This window comes from Eptatretus burgeri, chromosome 17 (genome assembly GCF_056783735.1).
Source record: "Eptatretus burgeri isolate ZD-2024b chromosome 17, Ebu_testis_v1, whole genome shotgun sequence".
Classification (NCBI taxonomy): Eukaryota; Metazoa; Chordata; class Myxini; order Myxiniformes; family Myxinidae; genus Eptatretus; species Eptatretus burgeri.
Genome location: NC_140977.1, coordinates 40,033,639 through 40,054,120, shown reverse-complemented (window position 1 = coordinate 40,054,120; position 20,482 = coordinate 40,033,639). Strand labels below are relative to the sequence as shown.

General features: G+C 45.6%; 3 protein-coding genes across 9 annotated transcripts in view; 2 read left to right on the top strand and 1 right to left on the bottom strand.

The window, feature by feature from the left end:
• Positions 1-20,482, top strand: part of LOC147009846 (uncharacterized) — a 169,224-nt gene that overhangs the window by 110,136 nt on the left and 38,606 nt on the right. The window lies entirely within an intron of this gene.
• Positions 1-20,482, bottom strand: part of ADCY9 (adenylate cyclase 9) — a 186,647-nt gene that overhangs the window by 147,720 nt on the left and 18,445 nt on the right. For 4 of the 6 annotated variants that reach the window (XR_015052805.1, XM_085861669.1, XM_085861665.1 and 1 more), the window contains one exon: positions 9,851-11,416. Coding sequence is in view for 5 of the 6 variants with exons in the window: in XM_085861669.1 (XP_085717795.1) it covers positions 9,851-11,402 (1,552 nt within the window). In the remaining variant the exon portion in view is untranslated. Of the gene's footprint in view, positions 1-9,850; positions 11,417-11,585; positions 11,816-12,232; positions 12,360-20,482 lie in introns of those variants that run through there. The other 2 variants (XM_085861668.1, XM_085861667.1) reach the window with 2 other exon arrangements.
• LOC147009848 (uncharacterized) lies at positions 14,192-16,079 on the top strand. The gene is made up of 2 exons (XM_085861370.1): positions 14,192-14,579; positions 14,705-16,079. The coding sequence occupies exon 2, from the start codon at positions 14,808-14,810 to the stop codon at positions 16,077-16,079; it is 1,272 nt and encodes a 423-aa protein (XP_085717496.1). The 5' UTR covers positions 14,192-14,579; positions 14,705-14,807.

Below are 20,482 nucleotides of genomic sequence, written 5' to 3'. Positions count from 1 at the left end.
CACTTATTTGCAGCATTCTTCAAACTTTTCTACGGCATGACGAGGATGTTCACACTTCGATGTCTAGCTTGGCTATGATTCCAATTGTCCATCGGCAGTGTCTATTTAAAATAGTCGAGTTTGAGCGTTTTAACACGTTCAGAAGAAACGCTTCAAATTTCCAAACCCCAGGGTCAAAAAACAAAGGCGAGTGACAGCAATTTAAATCGTTCATTGTAAACAATGAAAATAGCTGAGTGGTACCGTTTAACAGTCGTTGAGTGTAAAAAAAATCCAATTGTTGAGCGCAAGCGTCTACTTTCAATAGTGGAGATGCAGCCATTTAAATCGTTGAGTGGCAGCCTATGGATAGCAAACCCTACGTCACTGGCAAAGATAAACTGCCACACGATATGGATAAGTTAGGCTATCGTTGGGCATAGTTTGTGAACGCCGGCTACACGATAATTATTCGTTGGTATATCGTATCATATAAGTAATCAAAGCGCTCTATGCACATTATTAGTTCATTGTGCATTTGTCCAACCCATTATGAATAGACCTAAATCGTAAAAACAAGCTATAGCTCATTGTTGAAAAAGCCCCATAAAAAATTAGCCGCGAAGAACTTCAAACAATGGTGAAAAGATGTCTCCTACCCGTGGACACGCGGACGCAAGGACGATCCATCATAACCCACACCCTCCCCCTCAAACTCACCTACTACTGCCAACATGAACAAACTACTACTAATATTAATACTGATACTGATACTGATACTGTTACTGCTGACATGGACATCGACTCAAAAAGGACTCGAAAACACTGTTGGGTTCCCCTTTTATGAGCAGCATTTTTATATACCAATTCCCAAAACCGCTGGGAACACGTCTTTACATGGCAGTTGTAAGCTATAAACACATTCATTTTTTTTTTTTAATCGACCGGAAGACGTCATTGGAATACGTCTACATACATCGATGTGTGTTGGGACTATGTAAAGAATTGGTTCAAAGCACGTCAAACATAAGTTAGAAATAAGTTTCGCGTAAAAAAGACATTACCGCGACATGTTTCGACTTATGAGTAGCTTATAAGTAGCGTTTGTGGACGTGTGTAAGCATCCACATATCGTGTGTAAAACTTATCCCCATCACATGCGGAACGTGTGTCATACGCCGAGTACGTCCAAAAATTTTGAACATGTTTAAAATTTCTTGACGTACTCTACTTACTACGACGTAAGATAGCGTACTTTAGCGTTCTACTCATGTATACCAAACTTACTCATACCGTATTTGACGTGCCCCAACGTTTTAGACACATTTTTCTTCAGTCGGCATACGCTGGCAAGATCGCCAAGGTGTGACCGCGATGTTGTCACTTCCATTTCTACCGCAGTTATGATTCGAATCGTTGTGCGTCAGCCTTTTAATAGGCTACGTCACGACATCGTCGGCGATGCGTGCAACGCACTATGCCTAAGTTAGACTATCGTTGGGCATCGGTTGTGTAGGCCGACAACAGGTTCAGCATTCGTTGGTATAAGTTATCTATAACACAACGAAACGTTCTGTGTCCGTTACCAATGCGTTATACATAAGACCAAGTCGCTATGAATACGTCCGAATCTTTAAAAAAAACATCAAAAGTTCAACGTAAGCCAGCGTTTTACATACATTTTAATACGTTGCCATCGCTGGCTAAAACGTCAAGGTGTGACCGGGCCTTAAGGGGAGAAGGGTTCGGGAAAGGAAAGAGAGTTGTAGGAATAGAGTATATGAGGAAGAGATGGAAGGGAAGAGGAATGTATGAAACATAGAGATGGTGGAGGTCAAACATCCCCCTCCCAACCCCCCCCACCAAAATTTTTTATATATAACACCTTACAAAGGCACAGCACTGCAAGTTGGCACATAATCTATCAAATGCTTAAAAGAAGAGGTAACATTACAACTTGCTGAAACACAATGTTCAAATGTTTGTTTTTCTTTGGAGTGACGAAGACTTATGGAGGACCTTGTACATTTCCCATGGGCAGGACAACGACAAAAAGAAACATGGTTGTATTTCACCTGAATCACAAGGAGATTCATAAACAATGGTTGAATGAACACAGTACATAGCATATGAACCTCGTATCTCAGCATCATAAGCTTTGTGCTCAGTGAGGAATGTCGAACAGGTTTTGTTTACTTGTTCATTGTTTGAAGCATGCAGCAGAATTTGATCATGGTGATATAAGCCATTGCCAGTTTCAATTGTGAATCCAGGTCTTCATTGCGTGAAATGTACGTGTTGCTCACGCTAAGGCAATATTCAAAGTATGAATAAACAAAATAACACAAGACATTGTCAACAAGAACCGCAGACATTCGCAATGTAACGCAACACATATTCCTCACCCGCTTTGACCAAATGTAAAACCTTAAAGACACCAGACAAGTCAAAAGCCTGGCGTTGGCTGATTAGTTTGGGTGGTGGCTTGGGATCCGAGGGTCCTGAGTTCGAGCCCCGTTTGCCGCTAAATTAACACCAGGGGGATTGACTCAGCCTGTCTGAGGTCGGCAAAATGAGCACCAGTGTACTGGTAATAGGGGCTGGTTCAGCAGCATAGCCATGCCCCTAACCAATGATGCAACCAGCAGCCAAAAAAGGCTGTACACGAAGAGAACCTGACAAGTCTACCTGCTTTAGTCTGTCGTCAAGTGTCATTTTGCCAATTCTTGTCCTGATTTATCAAAAACCCACAGGCAAGGCAAGTCAAAAAAACAATCTTGCATCCAAATTTGAACTTTAACCCCTGTATAATCCTCAAAACGACTCTAATCTGAAAAGTTTATCAAAATCTCAATCGGAACTCGATCAAAGAAAGTAAATTGCACCAACGTTTAAATCTACAGACTCAAATGCACAGGAATGACGAGGAAAAATGTGCGATTTTTAGCGTTTCAACTTAGACCGCTTAAAACCGGAACAGGAGCCCTGAATCAGAGAATTTTTTTTTAAAAAAGAAAAGGGGTCTGGGTTTATGGGACCAAGGTACCTCCATTCAAAACTTGAAGAGAATTGGCTCCAAAATGAAAGAATGGTATTTCATTGTAATTGTTGGAAAGAAAAAACGAAGGAACAATGTATCACCTCTCCCCATAGTTGGAGGGGCAATATATAACAAAACCAATAAAAGTACACTCGTTTTAAAACATCTACTTCTCCTTCCTGCACATGATACATTTGGGTCATCGGATTATTTTCCAGTCGAGCCACGGTCTATCTCTTCGTAAACGTGCGTGTACGCTTGTTAGATGCAATGAGCTTCGTGAATCTGACATTGGTGTCAGAATGCAATGTGACAACACGTCACACAATAATGGATCGTAGTGAAAAATAAAGCTACAAACGAAGGGGAATACTGCTTTTCAATACAGCCTTGTGTAAAAATTCCGGTCGGCCATCAAGGACGAACAGCGAGGGATGTTGACCAATGCATCTGTGCACAAAGGCTTCTGTGCTATGTTATGCAAACCACCATTTTGAGCAGTAGGATCATGCCCCATATGAAAGATATATTCAGCTCAGATCTTGCCCTCAACAACTGGTGTGTTTCGATGTTGAAAATCCCAACTGCGTGGCTGCCGATTCGCCGATGATGACGATGAGGAAACGACTGAAGCAACCGAGACGTGCCTGGAGGCAGTAGTGGCGGAAGCGGGTGGGGAGGGAGCAATTGTCCCCGGGTTCCAGGTGAAGGGGGACACCGTCGGTGGACATTTTCTTTTGAAATTGAAATTAAGAAAATATTACTGTGTTGGTGAGATAGTAGAACCCAAATCTGATGGTCAGGAAACGTAAAAGTTTGATCTGGCTTATTGTCTAACGAGCAGAGCCTACCCGTCGCTTCGCTGACGGACCAATTAGTCGTCCGGTTTGCCAAACATTTTGGGCAAGAAGAAGGAAAGGAAGACAAATGTACCCATGCATAGAGTGCTTCAACCCCACTCCCCACCCCCCCCCCCCGTCCCACTCCAACCCCTTCCCCACCCGGATCGTCCTGATGCCCTTTCCCACGACAAATGTCTCACACACGATGACAGGCCCCTCTGGGTTTTTTAATTGTTTTTGGGGGGGGTGGGGGGAGGGGTTAGGATAAGAGAAGGAGAACAAATTTACCTGTGCGAAGAGTGCTTTAACATCAGTGTTGCCCAGGTAAAAAAGGTAAAAGACGTCTTGAGGGTCTTAAAAGGTAAAAGGGGTATTAATGGGTTTAGGGTCTTTTGGGTCATCAGGGTCCTCTGGGACCTTTGGGTCACCTGGGTCATCTGGGTCTTCAGGGTCCTCAAGGTCTTTTTGGTCCTCGGAGTCTTATGGGTGTTTTGGGTCTTATGGGTCCTCGGAGTCTTATGTGGCATCTGGATCTTTTAGAGTCTTAAGGGTCTTGATGGTCTTGAAGGGTATTCAATGGTCAAAAGGGGTCTCAGCAGTCTCAAGGGTCTAAAAGAACATTCCAATAGTACGTAATTAATCGACGTACATGTGTGAAGTCAGGGTACAATTGACGGTAAAAGAGTACGTAATTAATAAACATGTAGTCACACAGCTTCATGGACGGACTGACCATACTTTTCGTTTTTACCTCTGCCACCGAAGGTGAAGGAGGTTATGTTTTCACCCCTTTCTGTCTGCTTGTCTGCTTATGTGCAGGATATCTGAAAAAGTTGTGGACGGATTCGGAGGACATTTGGTGGACAGGTTGGGTGTGTGGCAAGGACGAATCGATTCGATTTTGGTCTGAATCCGGAAGATCTGAATCCGGATCTGGATACGAGAATTTTTTTTTTTTTAAGTGATTCTTCATCATTGAGAGATTGGGCCAATAAGGATATAGTTCTTTCGTTCTGTGTCTGTCTGTCTGTCTGTCTGTCTGTCTGTCTGTCTGTCTGTCTGTCTGTCTGTCTGTCTGTCTGTCTGTCTCTCTCTCTCTCTCTCTCTCTCTCTCTCTCTTCCCCCCCCCCCCCCCCGCAGCCTGTGGCTGCTGGTTGCATCATTGGTTGGGACGTGGCTATGCCACTGATGCAGTGTCCCCCTTACCAGTACACTGGTGCTCATTTTGCCGACCTCGGAAGGATGACAGGCTGAGTCAACCTCCTGGTGCATTTTAATTCAGCGGCCAACGGGGCTTGAACTCAGGACCCTAGTATCCCAAGCCGCCACCATAACCACTAAGCCAACACCAGGCTTGATATAGTACTGTATAGCATGATGTTTCAAAAATGTATTGGGCCCGATATGTTCTCGTGGATCAGGCATTGCATGATGGAGGTATGCGCTCTACCAAGTGCCTTTCTAGTTGTATATCTAAATTTATTTGTAATTGCACGGGAAGAGAAACGTGAATAAGTATCACGTTGTGATATTCATTTCCAAAGGAAATTTGGAAATTGCAACACCCTCTGTCACCACCACTAGGTGGTGATACATAGTACTCATTTACATTGATAATAACTGCCCCCCCCCTCACCCCTGTGTAAGGCTGCAGCCACAAAGCCTATGTTACCCCCCCCCCCCAACATACACACACACAATTGTATTTGGACCCCAAGTTTGGAGTTTGCACCTTAAAAGATGCAGCCATACGTAAGGAACAAGGAAATTTGCTAGAGAGTGAGAGGAGACAATGGCGTTTATACATAGAGATTAAATTTATAATGCCGATCAACTTTCATAATAGGTAGAGGCTCTGGAAGGAGGTTGCCAGGTTGGCAACTTTTTTATAGCAAGATAGGGGTGGCACAAAAGAACAATGCCCCCAGACACCTCAAACCCTCACCGGAGGTTGCCAGGTTGGTGGTGCACCGCCACTGCTGAACCCCCACTGCTTGAAGAATAATCTGAAAACTTCTAATTTACTGGCACTGACAGTGTGAAGGACAAGTGCAGCAAATACATTGAAGTCAAGGGACACAATGTTGAAAAATAAAAAAAAAACAAAAGGTTGGTGTGTGACAACAAAAGCAGAGCTCATTCCTTAAACCTTTTTGTAACAGTGCTCGCAATCATCAACATTTTATGCGAAATGATAAGTGAACATTTTAGATGCAATCTAGGTTCAACGTGGGTGAGCAAGGTCAAGAACAATGTCACATTGAACCCCTTCATCTAAACATTTCCAGACACTTAAGGGACAAAATAATGACTACAACCTGATCGCCATCCGTCGTCATGTTTGTAACACACAAATAAAGGAATGCACACTACCAAGTACTGTACTCCATAATAATTGTCGGGCAAAGTAGTTATCGTTTTGTTTCGTTATTTATATATTTTTTTAAAACATCGATAATGCCAATACACAAAATAAATAAACACAAACAAACTAGAAGGGCACTCGGTAGAGGGCATACCTTCGCTATGTAATGCCTGACCCACAAGAACATCTGGCCCAATATATTGTTACGAATTTGGAATTCAATTGCACACAACATACAGGTTCCCTTAGTCAGCTATGTCGATAAGTGCATGTTCCCGAGATAGCTCACCTTCCATTGTTTAAATGTTTTGAAATCGATTAGATGCGCTGCGGATCGATTTAATAGTTAGGGAGCTAACAATGGAGACGTCCCTCCCCCTCTTCTGCAAAGAGGAAGAAGAACCCTGCGGTGACGTCGACAACTCCCTCCCACCCGTGGTTGAGCGGGGGGGGGGGTGGATCGCCAGGGCATGAGTCACGCCGGGTGCGGGGGAGGGGGTGCAAAGGATAAAGAGGACATCTTTTCTTCGTTCGAAAAGAGTTCGTGGGCTGAGTTCGTGAAAGTCCCGTTAAAAAAAGGATCCCGAAAGAGTTCGTGGAAAGAGTTCGTAAAGAGTCCCGTGGGAGTCCCGTGGTAGGGCTGAGTTTGTGGGAGTCCCGTGGCAGAGTTTGTGTGCTGAGTCCCGTGGGAGGAGTAAGCTTTTTGCTTTGGCAGTTGGGGGAGTCGGGAGGAAGCCAGAAGCCAAGGAGCTGCGTGGAAGTCTGGGCGTCGCGAAGGAGACGCGAGCTGGAGGCGCAGCCTTGCCTGCTGTGTCGCGCAAACCGCGCGTTCGTGTGGAGAGAGCCGGAGAGAGCTCGCCTGCCACACGGAAGGCCCGAGCTCGACCACGGCTACGCTAGCTGCCGTGGGGAAGGAGCATCGCGGGTCGCCCAAGCGCGTTTGTGTGGAGAGAGCTGGAGAGAGCTCGCCTGCCACACGGAAGGCCCGAGCTCGACCGCGGCTACACTAGCTGCTGTGGGGACGGGACGTCGCGGGTCGCGCAAGCCAGACACCACGAGGGGGCAGGTAACCTGCAACGGTCTCGTGGGACTCGTTCGGTCTGCCAAGTCCCACGCCATAAAGACCCAAGAGGTCCAGTCTGACCCCATTGCCTTTGATGGGGTCTTATTCCTGCTTTTCTTTCGAATGAATGTTGTGGCGCCGAGTCCCGTAAGTAAAACTGTGTGACTGTACATTAATAATTGCTTAGAGACGGTTGTAGTTCTTTTGTCGTGCTTTTGTTGTTTGTATAATTGCATACGTGTTTTGCCTCATTTAATTGCATACGTGTTTCATTATAATAAATGTCCTTGTGTGAATGTAAACCTGCTCGTTTCGTCCATTCCCTCATTGACTGAACATTTCGTGTGTTGGGAGTTAGAAAGCAGTTGGTTTGCCGTAATAAGGGGACATTTGGACCGACGGTTCTCAGCGGTTACGCCGCTCGGAATCGCGCACGGACAAGCTCGCCTTGGCGGTTTGTTCCGTACGAGATCCGTCGAGGGTGGAATACCCCGGTAGTTGGATCATGTGGGTATTTAGGTACATTGAAGATTGGCAATCGACCCTACCCCACGTGATCTGCCGATTGGCGTATTTCAGTTCTTGTACAAGGACCCGTCGCTCGGTGTTATCCAGACGGCGATCTATATTCCGGACGATCGGTCGGGCCGACTCGACTTGCGGCTCCGTTCAGAGCGGTCGGTTGGCGGCCGACCCCCGGCCTGTAACAATATTTTTGAAATATCGTTTTTGAGCCCTATCTCTCAATGGTGAAGAATCACTTTAAAATTTCTAGTCGTCGGATCCGGATTCGGATCTTCATCAAAATCTAGCCAATTTGTCGTGGTCACAGACCCAACCCGTCCACCAAGTTTCCGAATCCGTCCACAACTTTTTTGAGATATCGAGCTCTATATCGTTTTTGGCCCTATCTCTCAATGGTGAAGAATCACTTTAAAAATTCTAGAATCTGGGGAACTAGTATCTGGGCCTTGTCACACACGGAACCTGTCCACAAAATTTCAGCCGGATCCGTCCACAACTTTTTGAGATTATCCTGTACACAAACAAACAAACAAACAAACAAGAAGAAGACGTCGTGCAGAGCACAATACTTGCAAAATCCATAAAATAAATTCAACCTCAAAATTAATCGGTGGTTGAATTCAATGACCAAATGTGCAACTCCTCTTCAAATTTCAAGTCAATCAGATAAAAATTGGCAATTTTTAGAAATCCATAATATAAATTTGACCTCAAAATTAATCGGTGGTTGAATTCAATGACCAAATGTGCAACTCCTCTTCAAATTTCAAGTCAATCAGATGAAAATTGGCAATTTTTAGAAATTCAGCCTATGTTGAGCTTTTGATCGATGTTGATCTCGAAAATAATTGGCTGGTTGAATTCAGTGACCTGAAATATAAATCCTCTTCAAATTTCAAGTCAATCAGATGAAAATTGAGGATTTTAGAAATCTCACCTCAGTTGTTGACCTTTTGACCTCAAAAACAACAGGCTTCTTCCTTATGACAAACTCTACCACGTGGTAAAGTTTAGTGAATACCGGTTTAAAAATGTGATCTCGAGGCAATAAACAAACAGACAAACAGACAGAATAACAAAATAGACTAACCAATATACTTGTAAAATCTTCGATTTTTGCAAGTAATAAACAAACAGAAAGCGGTGAAAACATTAAAAAAAAAAAAAAAACCCTTGTTCACCTTCGGTGGCGGAGGTAACCACTAACTAAAACAGCTGAGGATGGTTGATTGTACTTGCAAATTAAAACTGGATTTGAATGGTTTGCGGGTAATTTGTGCAGAGATTAACTGGAAGCATTGGCGAAGATATACAAAAGGGGGTTGTGAAAAATGTTATTCCCCTGACCCTGAAGGAATGGTTCTGCCCCAGTGAGAGCCCGCACGGTTGATACATCTTTTCCACGTAGTTTCCCAGATTATACCACACATATTTCCCAGCAGTGGGTCAATTTCTCGGTGCCATATGGAAGAGAAGTTGTGTTTTTGGATTTGAAAAACAAAGAAAAACATATCGGGGTTTCGAGGTTAGGATTTCATGTTAAGAGTAGAGATAAGGGGGAGGTCTTTGACACCTCCCCCCTCAACACCCCAACAATATTTTTCTGAAAAAAACAACAACATATAACTGCCCATAATTTGGTACACAAGATGTTGCAGTGATCCAGACCCTTCTAAAACCCTTAGTAAGGAATCACAAAACATTGGGCGATTTCGATATTCATCACTGGTTTGTCCGGCGGTAGATACAACCAAACTCGGTGGCCGAATGGACAGTGTCCGCTCTGAGTTTTGGAGGTCGTTGGTTCGTACCCTGGCCGAGTCATACCAAAGAGTTTAAAAAAGGTAAATGCTGCTTCCTTGCTTGACTGAGCATTTAAAAGAATGGAGTACAGACAAACAACCAGAGGTTGGCAACCATAGTGCATGCTTTGATGGGCCTGAAGGCCTCCTGCATTAAAGTTCCTTGTTAAGGAACTCACTATTATTATTATTATTATTATTATTATTATATTCATTATTATTAAGAAAATCCACCTTTGAGCTGTTCAAAACAGGCGGCAGTCGGACCAAGGCGTTCTGAAAGCAGGCCATCCTCGCGCAGATATCGGTCATCAGTAATGCAGTTGGCAGTTGCTTCCGAGACGTGAACTTTTCCAGCAACACCGAGCTGCTCCATCATGTTGGCAAGGTTCACGTCGTTGGAAAGTACATCAAATTTGAACCTCTTCATTCCGAGAATGCCACACAGCACGGTGCCAGTGTGCACACCCACACGCATGTTCACGGTCTCGTCGTTTTCCCAGCAAAACTTCTCAATGGCAGCGATCATGCCCAAGCCCATCTCGATGCAGCAGGATGCGTGATCTGACCTTGGCTCGGGACAACCAGCCACGCAGTAGTAACAGTCACCGAGGGTGCTAATCTTTTCACAACCCGTCAGCTCACAGAGCTTGTCGAAACGCCCAAAAAGGTTATTAAGTAGTCTCACCAAAGTGTCGGCGGACTTGTTCGCACTCATCCTCGTAAAGCCAACAATGTCAGCGAAGAGAATACTGACGTTCTCCATCTGACGCATCGTGAAAGGACGGAAAGGGAGTTGCTCTTTGGCAATAGAGAACTTCTTCTTTTTCTTGTACCGTGAGGCCGGGCTCACCACCATTATCTCACCTCCTTCTTCTTCACCTTGCTGCTTCAACAGTTCATGGGCGATCATTTGAGGCATGACTGCGTGTATCATTTTCTCCTTCAATGCCTTCTCGACCTCCAGCTCTTTGCCATGAATGATGGCTTGCCCAACTTTGAGGAAGGTGTTACAAACACGTACCTGTGTCATTACAAATGCATGCATGCCTATAACATGGATGCAAGCATGGAGCAAAAGCTTGGCAATTGTCATTAGTACCACTTCGCTGGAGAATTCCACTTTCCAGTCGGACATTCGAAGCAGTTGCAATGTTTCAAATGCGAGTGAATACATAACGCCAAGTATGACGCAGAGGTACAGTGGCAGAGGGATGACGGCGTACAGCAAAAGCAAGACCTCCACGCAGATCGCGAAACTGCCCACCTGTGACAAATTTTTATCGAAGCTGTACCACGTGCCACCGGCCGTGGCTAGCGAAAGGACACTGAGGCCCAGTGCAAGTAAAAGACCCACAACCGTACGCACCCAATGACGTTTGTAGATAGAAGAATATGTGATGCCAAGCAGGCCAACACAGAGCATTGTAAAGAGCACAATTGGCACGAGGAAGATTGCACGACCCTCGTTGGTCGCCACGCAGACCATCCCTCGTACTATGCATGCCGTCAGGACATAGATCAGAGCATAGCGAAAGCGTCGCTTCACCTGAGGCAAGCAGCGTTCCACGCAAGCTTTCTCAAGCTCCAGTGAGTCAAACTTCGGGTTGCACCAGCTCCCAGATGCCCGCTCAAAAAGCTGTGGTACACGAAAACGTGTTCGCGCAGGATGACCGGATTTGCGTTTGCTGCTGGCAGGATTGGGATGGGCAAGGCGCACTGCCACTGCTGAGGCCCTGCCCTCAAATACCGCTTCACTCTCGTGCGCCGCCATTCTGGTTTCCATCAAAATGTGGACACCTGAAAGACAACCGAAGCAATCATGAGTGCAATCTGGATAAAATGAAATAATGTGATATCAATATACGGTGGCAAAACAGCGCACCTAAATGACAAATGAAAAATCAATTTAACCCACAAATCCAAGCCTGGACAGTAGAACATCTCAAATATGCCGTGGCTTTCTCACCATCAATAATTGTTGAGTTATTCAATCAACCGGGCCGACGGGATGGCCGAGAGGTATGCATGCTTGCCTCTGAGCCATCGAGCCTGGGTTTGAATCTTGTCCCAGATACAAACTGTCATCCTGGTGTCTCATGGGCAGAGCACCAATGTGGGCACCGCCTCTCATATGGACATGAAACTGGCATCCCGTCTGCTGGCATTAGTCCCTCCGATTCAAGTTAAAACGGGCGGACCATCTGCCAGCATTAGTTGGTGGACATTAAATATCCCACGGTGTGCTTCATGAAGAATAGGCGAGCTATCGCCAGCAACCGTGGCCAAATTCCAAGTTCCTGCTCAAACTTACAGGAGGTGTTACATCAGTGGCACAGCCAAGCACCCTCGGCCAATGATGCTCCATAGAAAAGAAGATTCTCTGAACTAAACTATATTCGCCTTGCTCCTTCGATTCAACTCATCAATGACAGTTATAATGTTTTAAATTGGAAGGTCAATGAAAAGCTGAACAGACATGCAGCAAAATGATTGGCAGGCAAACATAAAGGACAGCCACAAACAGAAAGGGTTACAGATGGACAAGTGGGAAAGGTCAGCAACAGGAACACAATTGTCCAGGGTAGATGCAAGAGAGAACATGAGATGGCTGACATGGGTTTCCGCGATGGATGATTTTAGAGGAATAAAAATAAATGGATTCGGGGCAGGCGAAGCAATTCCACAGGATGGAGAAAAAGGGGGAGAAAGGACCGAAGGTGAGCAATGGGCCGAGACTTGGGGAAGGGTAACAAACAAGGCAATGAGTGGGTAAGCATGTTTCACCAAAAGCCAAAATAAAAATTTTAAAAACGTTGCAAAATGGAAGGCATAAAACAGATGTCAGTTGTCAGTCTCATTCACAAGTTAAGCGTCACAGAATAAACTAGAGGGGGAGCACACGGGAGAGTGCAAAACCTCCGCCGCCAATACTGCTGGGTCACTCAAGTGAACCTTATATCTTATTCATTAAATATGTCAACAGTGCTGACAGAGTTATAGTTCTTTTCTCCAACATTTTTTGGGGGGGTGGGGGGGTTGGAAATCACTTAACACATGTAGAAATGCAAAAAAAAGAAATCGAAATTTTGTTGAAAAAAAAGTTGCAAAAAAATTTTTTCTCGAACAATATTTTTGGGGGGGGGTTGGAAATCACTTAAAACATGTAGAAATGCAAAAAAAAAAAATATTCAAATTTTTTTTTTCAAATTGGCCGCCATAGCGGCCATATTGGATTTTGGACCAAGTCGAAAATCTTATGGCATGATCCTTGGACCAGACCTAACCCCCCCACCAAGTTTTGTCGAAATCCGTCGAGGAGTTTTTCTGTAATGCTGTTCACAAACAAACAAACAAACAAAGAAACAAACAGAAAGGGGTGAAAACAGTAACCTCCATCCATCTTCGATGGCGGAGGTTAATAAATAAATAAATAAATAAACTCGGATTATGTCAAACATTTCATCACCATATCGTGTTAAAAAAACATATATTTGACGTGTTTGGATGTCCGCTGCCGTCAGAACAAAAAATCCCAATCAGGAAATCTGGTTTAATGTATCGCCCAGAACATTTTGTAAACTATCACATTTCTAAAGTGAAAGTCAACAGAAAACAGGTTGGATGAGGTTTGACGTGCTAACGTGAGGGCTGAGCATACTGAATGTGCTCAACGTGGCTGGAGTCGGTCTTATCGAATAGGGGGCCACGTGAACGGTTAATATGAGAAAAGAGGAGTGCTGAATGAGTGCAGAGATACTGGGGGAAGTGGGGTGAGTGAAATTGTAAAATGAAGTGTTGCGCTCTCAGTCAGTCTCAGACTCACTCTCACTCTCTTAACGGAAGGCAAAATGTCAACACCAGGGAAGAAAGAGCAAAACAAACAACCCACATGTAGCTTCCTAAAGGTATGGAATCATCTGCAACAAAAAAAAACAACGTTAAAAGGAACATTTGACTCTGTATCAGACGATTTGAGAACAGACACAAAATAAAGTTGAAACGCCCATAAATTAGTTAACATCCATTTTTATTTTTTCAGGTTATTAAAATTTGTCATGGACACGGTTAGTCGGTGGTCTGGAGTTTCAATGCTTGAGTAAATGCGTTAATCAGTTTGCGGTGTCTTATCCATAATTTTGTCTCATCCTCTTTTTCGTCACAACATGTCCCCATGAAACCTTCAAGGCTGCTCACAGAGTACATGCGCGCGCACACACACACACACACACACACACACACACAAACACACACACACACACACACACACACACACACACACACACACACACACACACACAGTTTGTACTAGCTTTTCACGAGCTGGCTAGCCAGATGGATGAAATGTTATTTGTCCTTGTTCTGGGTACCAGCGGATAACACCCATTCTTCCTTACAAAGGCACCGTGGGATCCTTCACATGCACCGGCAATCAATCCTGGCAGACTGGTGCCCAACTTGACGTCCGAGGGACAGAACATGTTTTTTTTGACGCCACGCTCTCCATGAGAAACAGCTGTATGACAGTTTAGTCTGGTCGGGAATGAACTCACAGTAGACAGCTCACAGGCAAGTCCGCGACCCCTGCACCGCTCTGTCAGATTAATAATTGTCTCAACGTAAAGGAAAAAAAGAAAAAGGCTTGGCAGGATAGCTTGGAAGTAAACGCCTTCACCTTCGAGTTGTAATGCCTGGGTTTGAATCTCAACCGAGCCACGCACTCACTCCTGTGATTTCACATGCTGGGTGATGCGTCTATATTCGGCAATGGCACATCAACTTAAGCTGGAGAACCCATCTGTGGTGAATTAACGTGAATCGTGGGACATGACGCGGGATCACATGTTGTGCGTCTCGCGTATAAGGGGATGTCTCTCTGCGGCACGAGTGATTGTCCCCGGGGCATTGCTATTGACATCGGCTGTCCACTTGATGCTCGTTAACTGAAGGTGCTCATTGACTGGTGAGAATGGAGATTATATCGAACTCCGTGCTTACGCGGATTTAGTCTGCAATGATTAACTGCACATGTATACGTTACTGCTTATGTACTCCTAGCTGAACCTGTATTTCCTGGTGTGCCCACAGAAGCGGCTTCAATCAAATGGAATAAAGCCTAAACTCTGAAGGTTCACCTCTCGCTCTCATTTCAATTTATTCCATTTGATTTTCTCGGCTCTCTCAACCAAAGATGGACAAGATCTACAAACCAGAGAGGTTCGACGCAGACCCGAACGCGACTGACGCAGAAATGAAATGGTCACATTGGTTCTGCTCCTTCTCACACTATCTGACCATCATCGCGGAGGGAGCTGACAAATTTGCCGCTCTCGTGAATCATGTCTCGCCCGGCGTGTACAGGCTCTTCTCGGGGTGCGACACTTACGAAGCAGCGATCGACGTGCTGCAGGCGCTCTACGTGAAGCCCAAGAACGAGGTATACATACGACATCTTCTCAACACACGCAAGCAAGCAGCCGGGGAGACAATCGATCAGTTCCTGCAAGCTCTGAATCAGCTGGGAAAAGACTGCAGCTTCCGGGCGGTAAGCGCCGAGGAACACCGAAAGGAAGCGACCCGGGAGGCATTCATCCAAGGACTCAGATCAGCCCACATACGGCAACGCTTACTAGAGAAAGCGCAACCCACTCTTGACAAGGTAGTCGATCAGGCTCGAGCGATGGATACGGCTCAGCAGCAATCTGAGTCATTTGGGACACCGATGCTGCTCATGAACGCTGCTACGATGGGAACCCAAGGAACCCCACTGGCACAGACACAGCCAGACATGAGGGATGGAGAAACACCCGAGGAGCCGGATACCCAGACCTCGTCAAACTCCTCAGCAACTGCTCCGGTCGGTAAATGCTTCTTTTGTGGGTACAAAAGGCATCCTCGTCAAAAATGTCCCGCCAGAGATGCCACATGCATGAATTGCGACAAGAAAGGGCATTATGCCAGGGTATGTAAATCTACTCTAAGGAGGAATAAACCCACTTCTGCGGCTCTCTACTCGCAAAATAAATTGACTGCAGCCTCCCCGGGGAATCTATCCAAGGCTATCATCAACGTGCGAATTAACGGGCATATGGCTGAGGCACTGATTGATACCGGTAGCTCTGAAAGTTTCGTCAACAGCTCGCTAGTGAAGGGCAGGAAATGGGTAATCCACCCGACTGACAATACGGTATGCATGGCCGCCACCTCACTACAATCCCGCGTACGAGGGTACTGCAATGTTGAATTGGACGTAAAAGGGTACACGCATCGGGATGTAAAGGTGCTGGTGCTTCGTGATTTGTGCGCAGACGTAATTCTGGGTCATAATGTCCTCAAGCAGCACACGAGCGTCGAAATACCCTTTGGAGGAAGCAAGCCTCGTCTAATTTTAAATGCGTTGACCACCGCGGAGGTGACGTCCCCCAGCTGTTCGCTAACTTGTCGCCGGTCTGCAAACCGATAGCGATCAAATCGCGGCGATATACCACTGCTGACATGAATTTCATCACTTCGGAAACCAAGCGATTACTGGAGGAGGGAATTATAGAACCGAGCGATTCGCCATGGCGCGCACAGGTGTTAGTAACCAGCAGTCAGAACCATAAGAAACGGATGGTTGTCGATTATTCCCAAACGGTCAATCGCTTCACCCAACTCGACGCCTACCCCTGCCGCGCATAGATGAGATGGTCGAACGCGTGGCCAATTATAAGGTATTCAGTACCATCGACTTGCGAAGCGCCTATCATCAAATTCCCATCCGAGAGGAAGACAAACCGTACACTGCATTCCAGGCAGGGCGGCGCCTCTACCAGTTCAGAAGGATACCATTCGGTGTCACGAATGGAGTAGCTTGCTTCCAACGGGTTATGGACGACATCATCTCAGATGAAAACCTCGAAGACACTTTTGTTTACGGGGATAATGTCACAGTGTGCGGTAGGGATCAGAGGGAACATGATAGGAATCTGGACAGATTCTTGAGCATTGCTGGAAAATATAATCTGACTCTCAACTACGAGAAATGCGTATTCTCGGCAAGGTCAATTGACCTTCTCGGCTACACAATAGCCGACGGCACAATTAAGCCTGATCCTGAGCGATTGCGCCCGCTCCGTGAGCTTCCACCACCTCAGGACTTGCAAACAATGCGCCAGGTGATCGGGATGTTCGCTTACTATGCAAGATGGATTTCGCAATACTCCGAGAAAATACATCCCCTAGTGCATTGCAAAAACTTTCCACCAGATGCCGCTGTCGTAAAAGCTTTCCACGATCTCAAGGATGATATCAGTAAGTCCGTGGTTTTATCGATCGACAGCTCGGTGCCCTTCGTGGTGGAGACCGACGCTTCAAATCACGCCATAGCTGCTACACTTAATCAGTCTGGGCGGCCGGTCGCTTTCTTCTCGAGAACTCTCTCTAGAAGCGAGCAGAGACACTCGGCAATAGAGAAGGAGGCGTACGCCATCGTCGAAGCGCTGCGTAAATGGAGACATTATTTACTGGGAAACCACTTCACGCTCGTTACGGACCAACGATCCGTGGCTTTCATGTTTGATGGGAAAAATAACGGGAAAATTAAGAATGAAAAAATTATGAGATGGCGGATAGACCTAGCTTGCTACAGGTACGACATTGTTTACCGGCCCGGGAAAGAAAACCCTGCTGCAGATACCTTCTCCCGGGTCTACAGTTCGGCAACAATCAGTCAGGCTTTGCAAGACCTCCATGTGTCTCTGTGCCACCCAGGGGTAACCAGGATGGCACATTTCGTACGCAGACAAAATCTTCCCTATTCTGTTGAAGATATTAAACAAATGAATGCTTCATGCCCTGTTTGTGCTGAACTAAAACCCAGATTCTATGGCGCGGCTTCTGGCAGACTGATCAAGGCTACTTCCCCCTTCGAGAGACTAAACATCGACTTCAAAGGGCCCCTACCGACCGAAACAGACAACAGATACATATTCACCGTTGTTGATGAATATTCAAGGTTCCCTTTCGCGTTTCCGTGCTCGGATATGACCTCGGGCACTGTCGTAAAATGTCTCTCTGACCTCTTCGCTATGTTTGGGAGACCTTCGTACATACATTCAGACAGAGGGCCGTGTTTCATGTCGGCCGGGCTAAAACAATTCCTATTAGAGCACGGCATAGCAACTAGTCGAACGACGGGTTACAACCCACAGGGAAACGGGCAGGTGGAACGGTATAATGGAGTAATTTGGAAAGCCGTAACTCTGGCGCTGAAATCGAGAGGACTGGGCCCCGAGCGATGGGAGGTTACTCTTCCTGACGCTCTGAATTCCATACGCTCTTTGCTCTGCACGTCCACAAATGCCACTCCTCACGAACGTATGTTTACTCACCAACGACGTTATGTTGACGGTCAAACGGTGCCCAACTGGCTGACCCACCCCGGTACAGTGTTCATGAAACGCCCGGTACGACAAAGCAAGTATGAACCGCTGGTGGAGGGGGTCGAACTCATTGACACTAATCCAGAGTATGCTCATGTCAGGCTCCCGGATGGCAGGGAGACCACTGTGTCGGTTCGCCATCTGGCTCCCTCAGGTACTCCTCCCGCCGGTACACCACCTCCTGGCACTCCTCCTTCTGACATTTCCCCCCCAGGAACTCCGCCAGGCGACGGGGCTGCCGCGTTCCACCCGAGAGCGATCGAGGAGTCATCCCCAGCACAAGTCGAGGCTCACCAAGAGGATCGGGAGTCTCCCTCAAGTGAAACTGCCGTTTACTCCCGGAGAGGTCGACGAATAAGGCCCCCTCGACGACTCAATCTGTAAAGGGGATTATCGGCATTCTCGCTGCTCATGCTCCTATATGCCCATTATATCATATATCGATGCTCATTTCCATGCTCCTACAACTCAAAATAATCACTGCTTGGCATGTATGCTTCTGTAGATCTTTTAGTCCGCGTTGCTTGGAATGTATACTCCTATAGTGCTAAAGCAATCATGGTGTGTAAGATGGGCCCCTAGTTACATTTTAAAGGTGGGGAGAATGTGGTGAATTAACGTGAATCGTGGGACATGACGCGGGATCACATGTTGTGCGTCTCGCGTATAAGGGGAGGTCTCTCTGCGGCACGAGTGATTGTCCCCGGGGCATTGCTATTGACATCGGCTGTCCACTTGATGCTCGTTAACTGAAGGTGCTCATTGACTGGTGAGAATGGAGATTATATCGAACTCCGTGCTTACGTGGATTTAGTCTGCAATGGTTAACTGCACATGTATACGTTACTGCTTATGTACTCCTAGCTGAACCTGTATTTCCTGGTGTGCCCACAGAAGCGGCTTCAATCAAATGGAATAAAGCCTAAACTCTGAAGGTTCACCTCTCGCTCTCATTTCACCATCTACAGGCAGTAGTCATTAAAGGTCGCGCAGTATCAAGAGCGAAAGTCGCTGAGTTATCGCCGGCACTCTGAACAAATTACAAATTCCTGCACAATATGTCTGTCTGTCTCCTGCTCACACCAACCCACACTTGGCAAGCATGCCAATACTCCAGATGAGAGTTGAGGGCAGCCGAAGAAGAAGAAGAAGAAGAAGAAGAAGAAGAAGAAGAAGAAGAAGAAGAAGAAGAAGAAGAAGAAGAAGAAGAAGAAGAAGAAGAAGAAGAAGAAGAAGAAGAAGAAGAAGAAGAAGAAGAAGAAGAAGAAGAAGAAGAAGAAGAAGAAGAAGAAGAAGAAGAAGAAGAAGAAGAAGAAGAAGAAGAAGAAGAAGAAGAAGAAGAAGAAGAAGAAGAAGAAGAAGAAGAAGAAGAAGAAGAAGAAGAAGAAGAAGAAGAAGAAGAAGAAGAAGAAGAAGAAGAAGAAGAAGAAGAAGAAGAAGAAGAAGAAGAAGAAGAAGAAGAAGAAGAAGAAGAAGAAGAAGAAGAAGAAGAAGAAGAAGAAGAAGAAGAAGAAGAAGAAGAAGAAGAAGAAGAAGAAGAAGAAGAAGAAGAAGAAGAAGAAGAAGAAGAAGAAGAAGAAGAAGAAGAAGAAGAAGAAGAAGAAGAAGAAGAAGAAGAAGAAGAAGAAGAAGAAGAAGAAGAAAAAGAAGAAGAAGAAGAAGAAGAAGAAGAAGAAGAAGAAGAAGAAGAAGAAGAAGAAGAAGAAGAAGAAGAAAAAGAAGAAGAAGAAGAAGAAGAAGAAGAAGAAGAAGAAGAAGAAGAAGAAGAAGAAGAAGAAGAAGAAGAAGAAGAAGAAGAAGAAGAAGAAGAAGAAGAAGAAGAAGAAGAAGAAGAAGAAGAATCTCCACAACGATTGGATGTTCACGTGTGAACCGTTTACCAGTGGCCAATTTTATTTCTCTCCCCTTTCTTATCGATTCTGCTGTCAAAAGTAACTGAATCTTGAGGCCATGCAAAACTTGGCAGGTGCAAAACAGGCTAGTTGGACCAAACGACGGTTTATTACCTCCGCCACTAAAGTTGGAAGGAGGTTATGTATTCACCCCTCTCTGTCTGTTTGCCTATTGGGTAGTCGATCTAGTCTACCCTTATCAGTATTTCCGTCGATATGTTTGTCTGTCTGTCTGTCTGTATGTCTGTATGTATGTCTGTTCAGTCCAGTGCTCCGTTAATACAATGGCGATTTCGATGAAACTTGGTTGGTTGGGAGGTTCATACCATGACCTAGTTGGCGATAGTTGTGTGCAAATGAGAACCGATGCTATGGATCCATCCGTTGCCTAGCAACGGACCTTTGAAATTTTCAAAAAAAAATTCCCCAAAAATCAAAAATCGGGCCACGAGCGACTGTGGGCTGTAGATTCAGCCATATTGTCAAAAATTTCCAGCCGGATCCTATGAAAACTGTCGGAGAAGATAGACTTTGAATGAACCCTGGTCGAA

What these genes read in the sequence shown, in the direction of transcription:
- LOC147009848 (XM_085861370.1), top strand. Translation starts at nt 14,808, where the DNA reads ATGGACAAGATCTACAAACCAGAGAGGTTCGACGCAGACCCGAACGCG.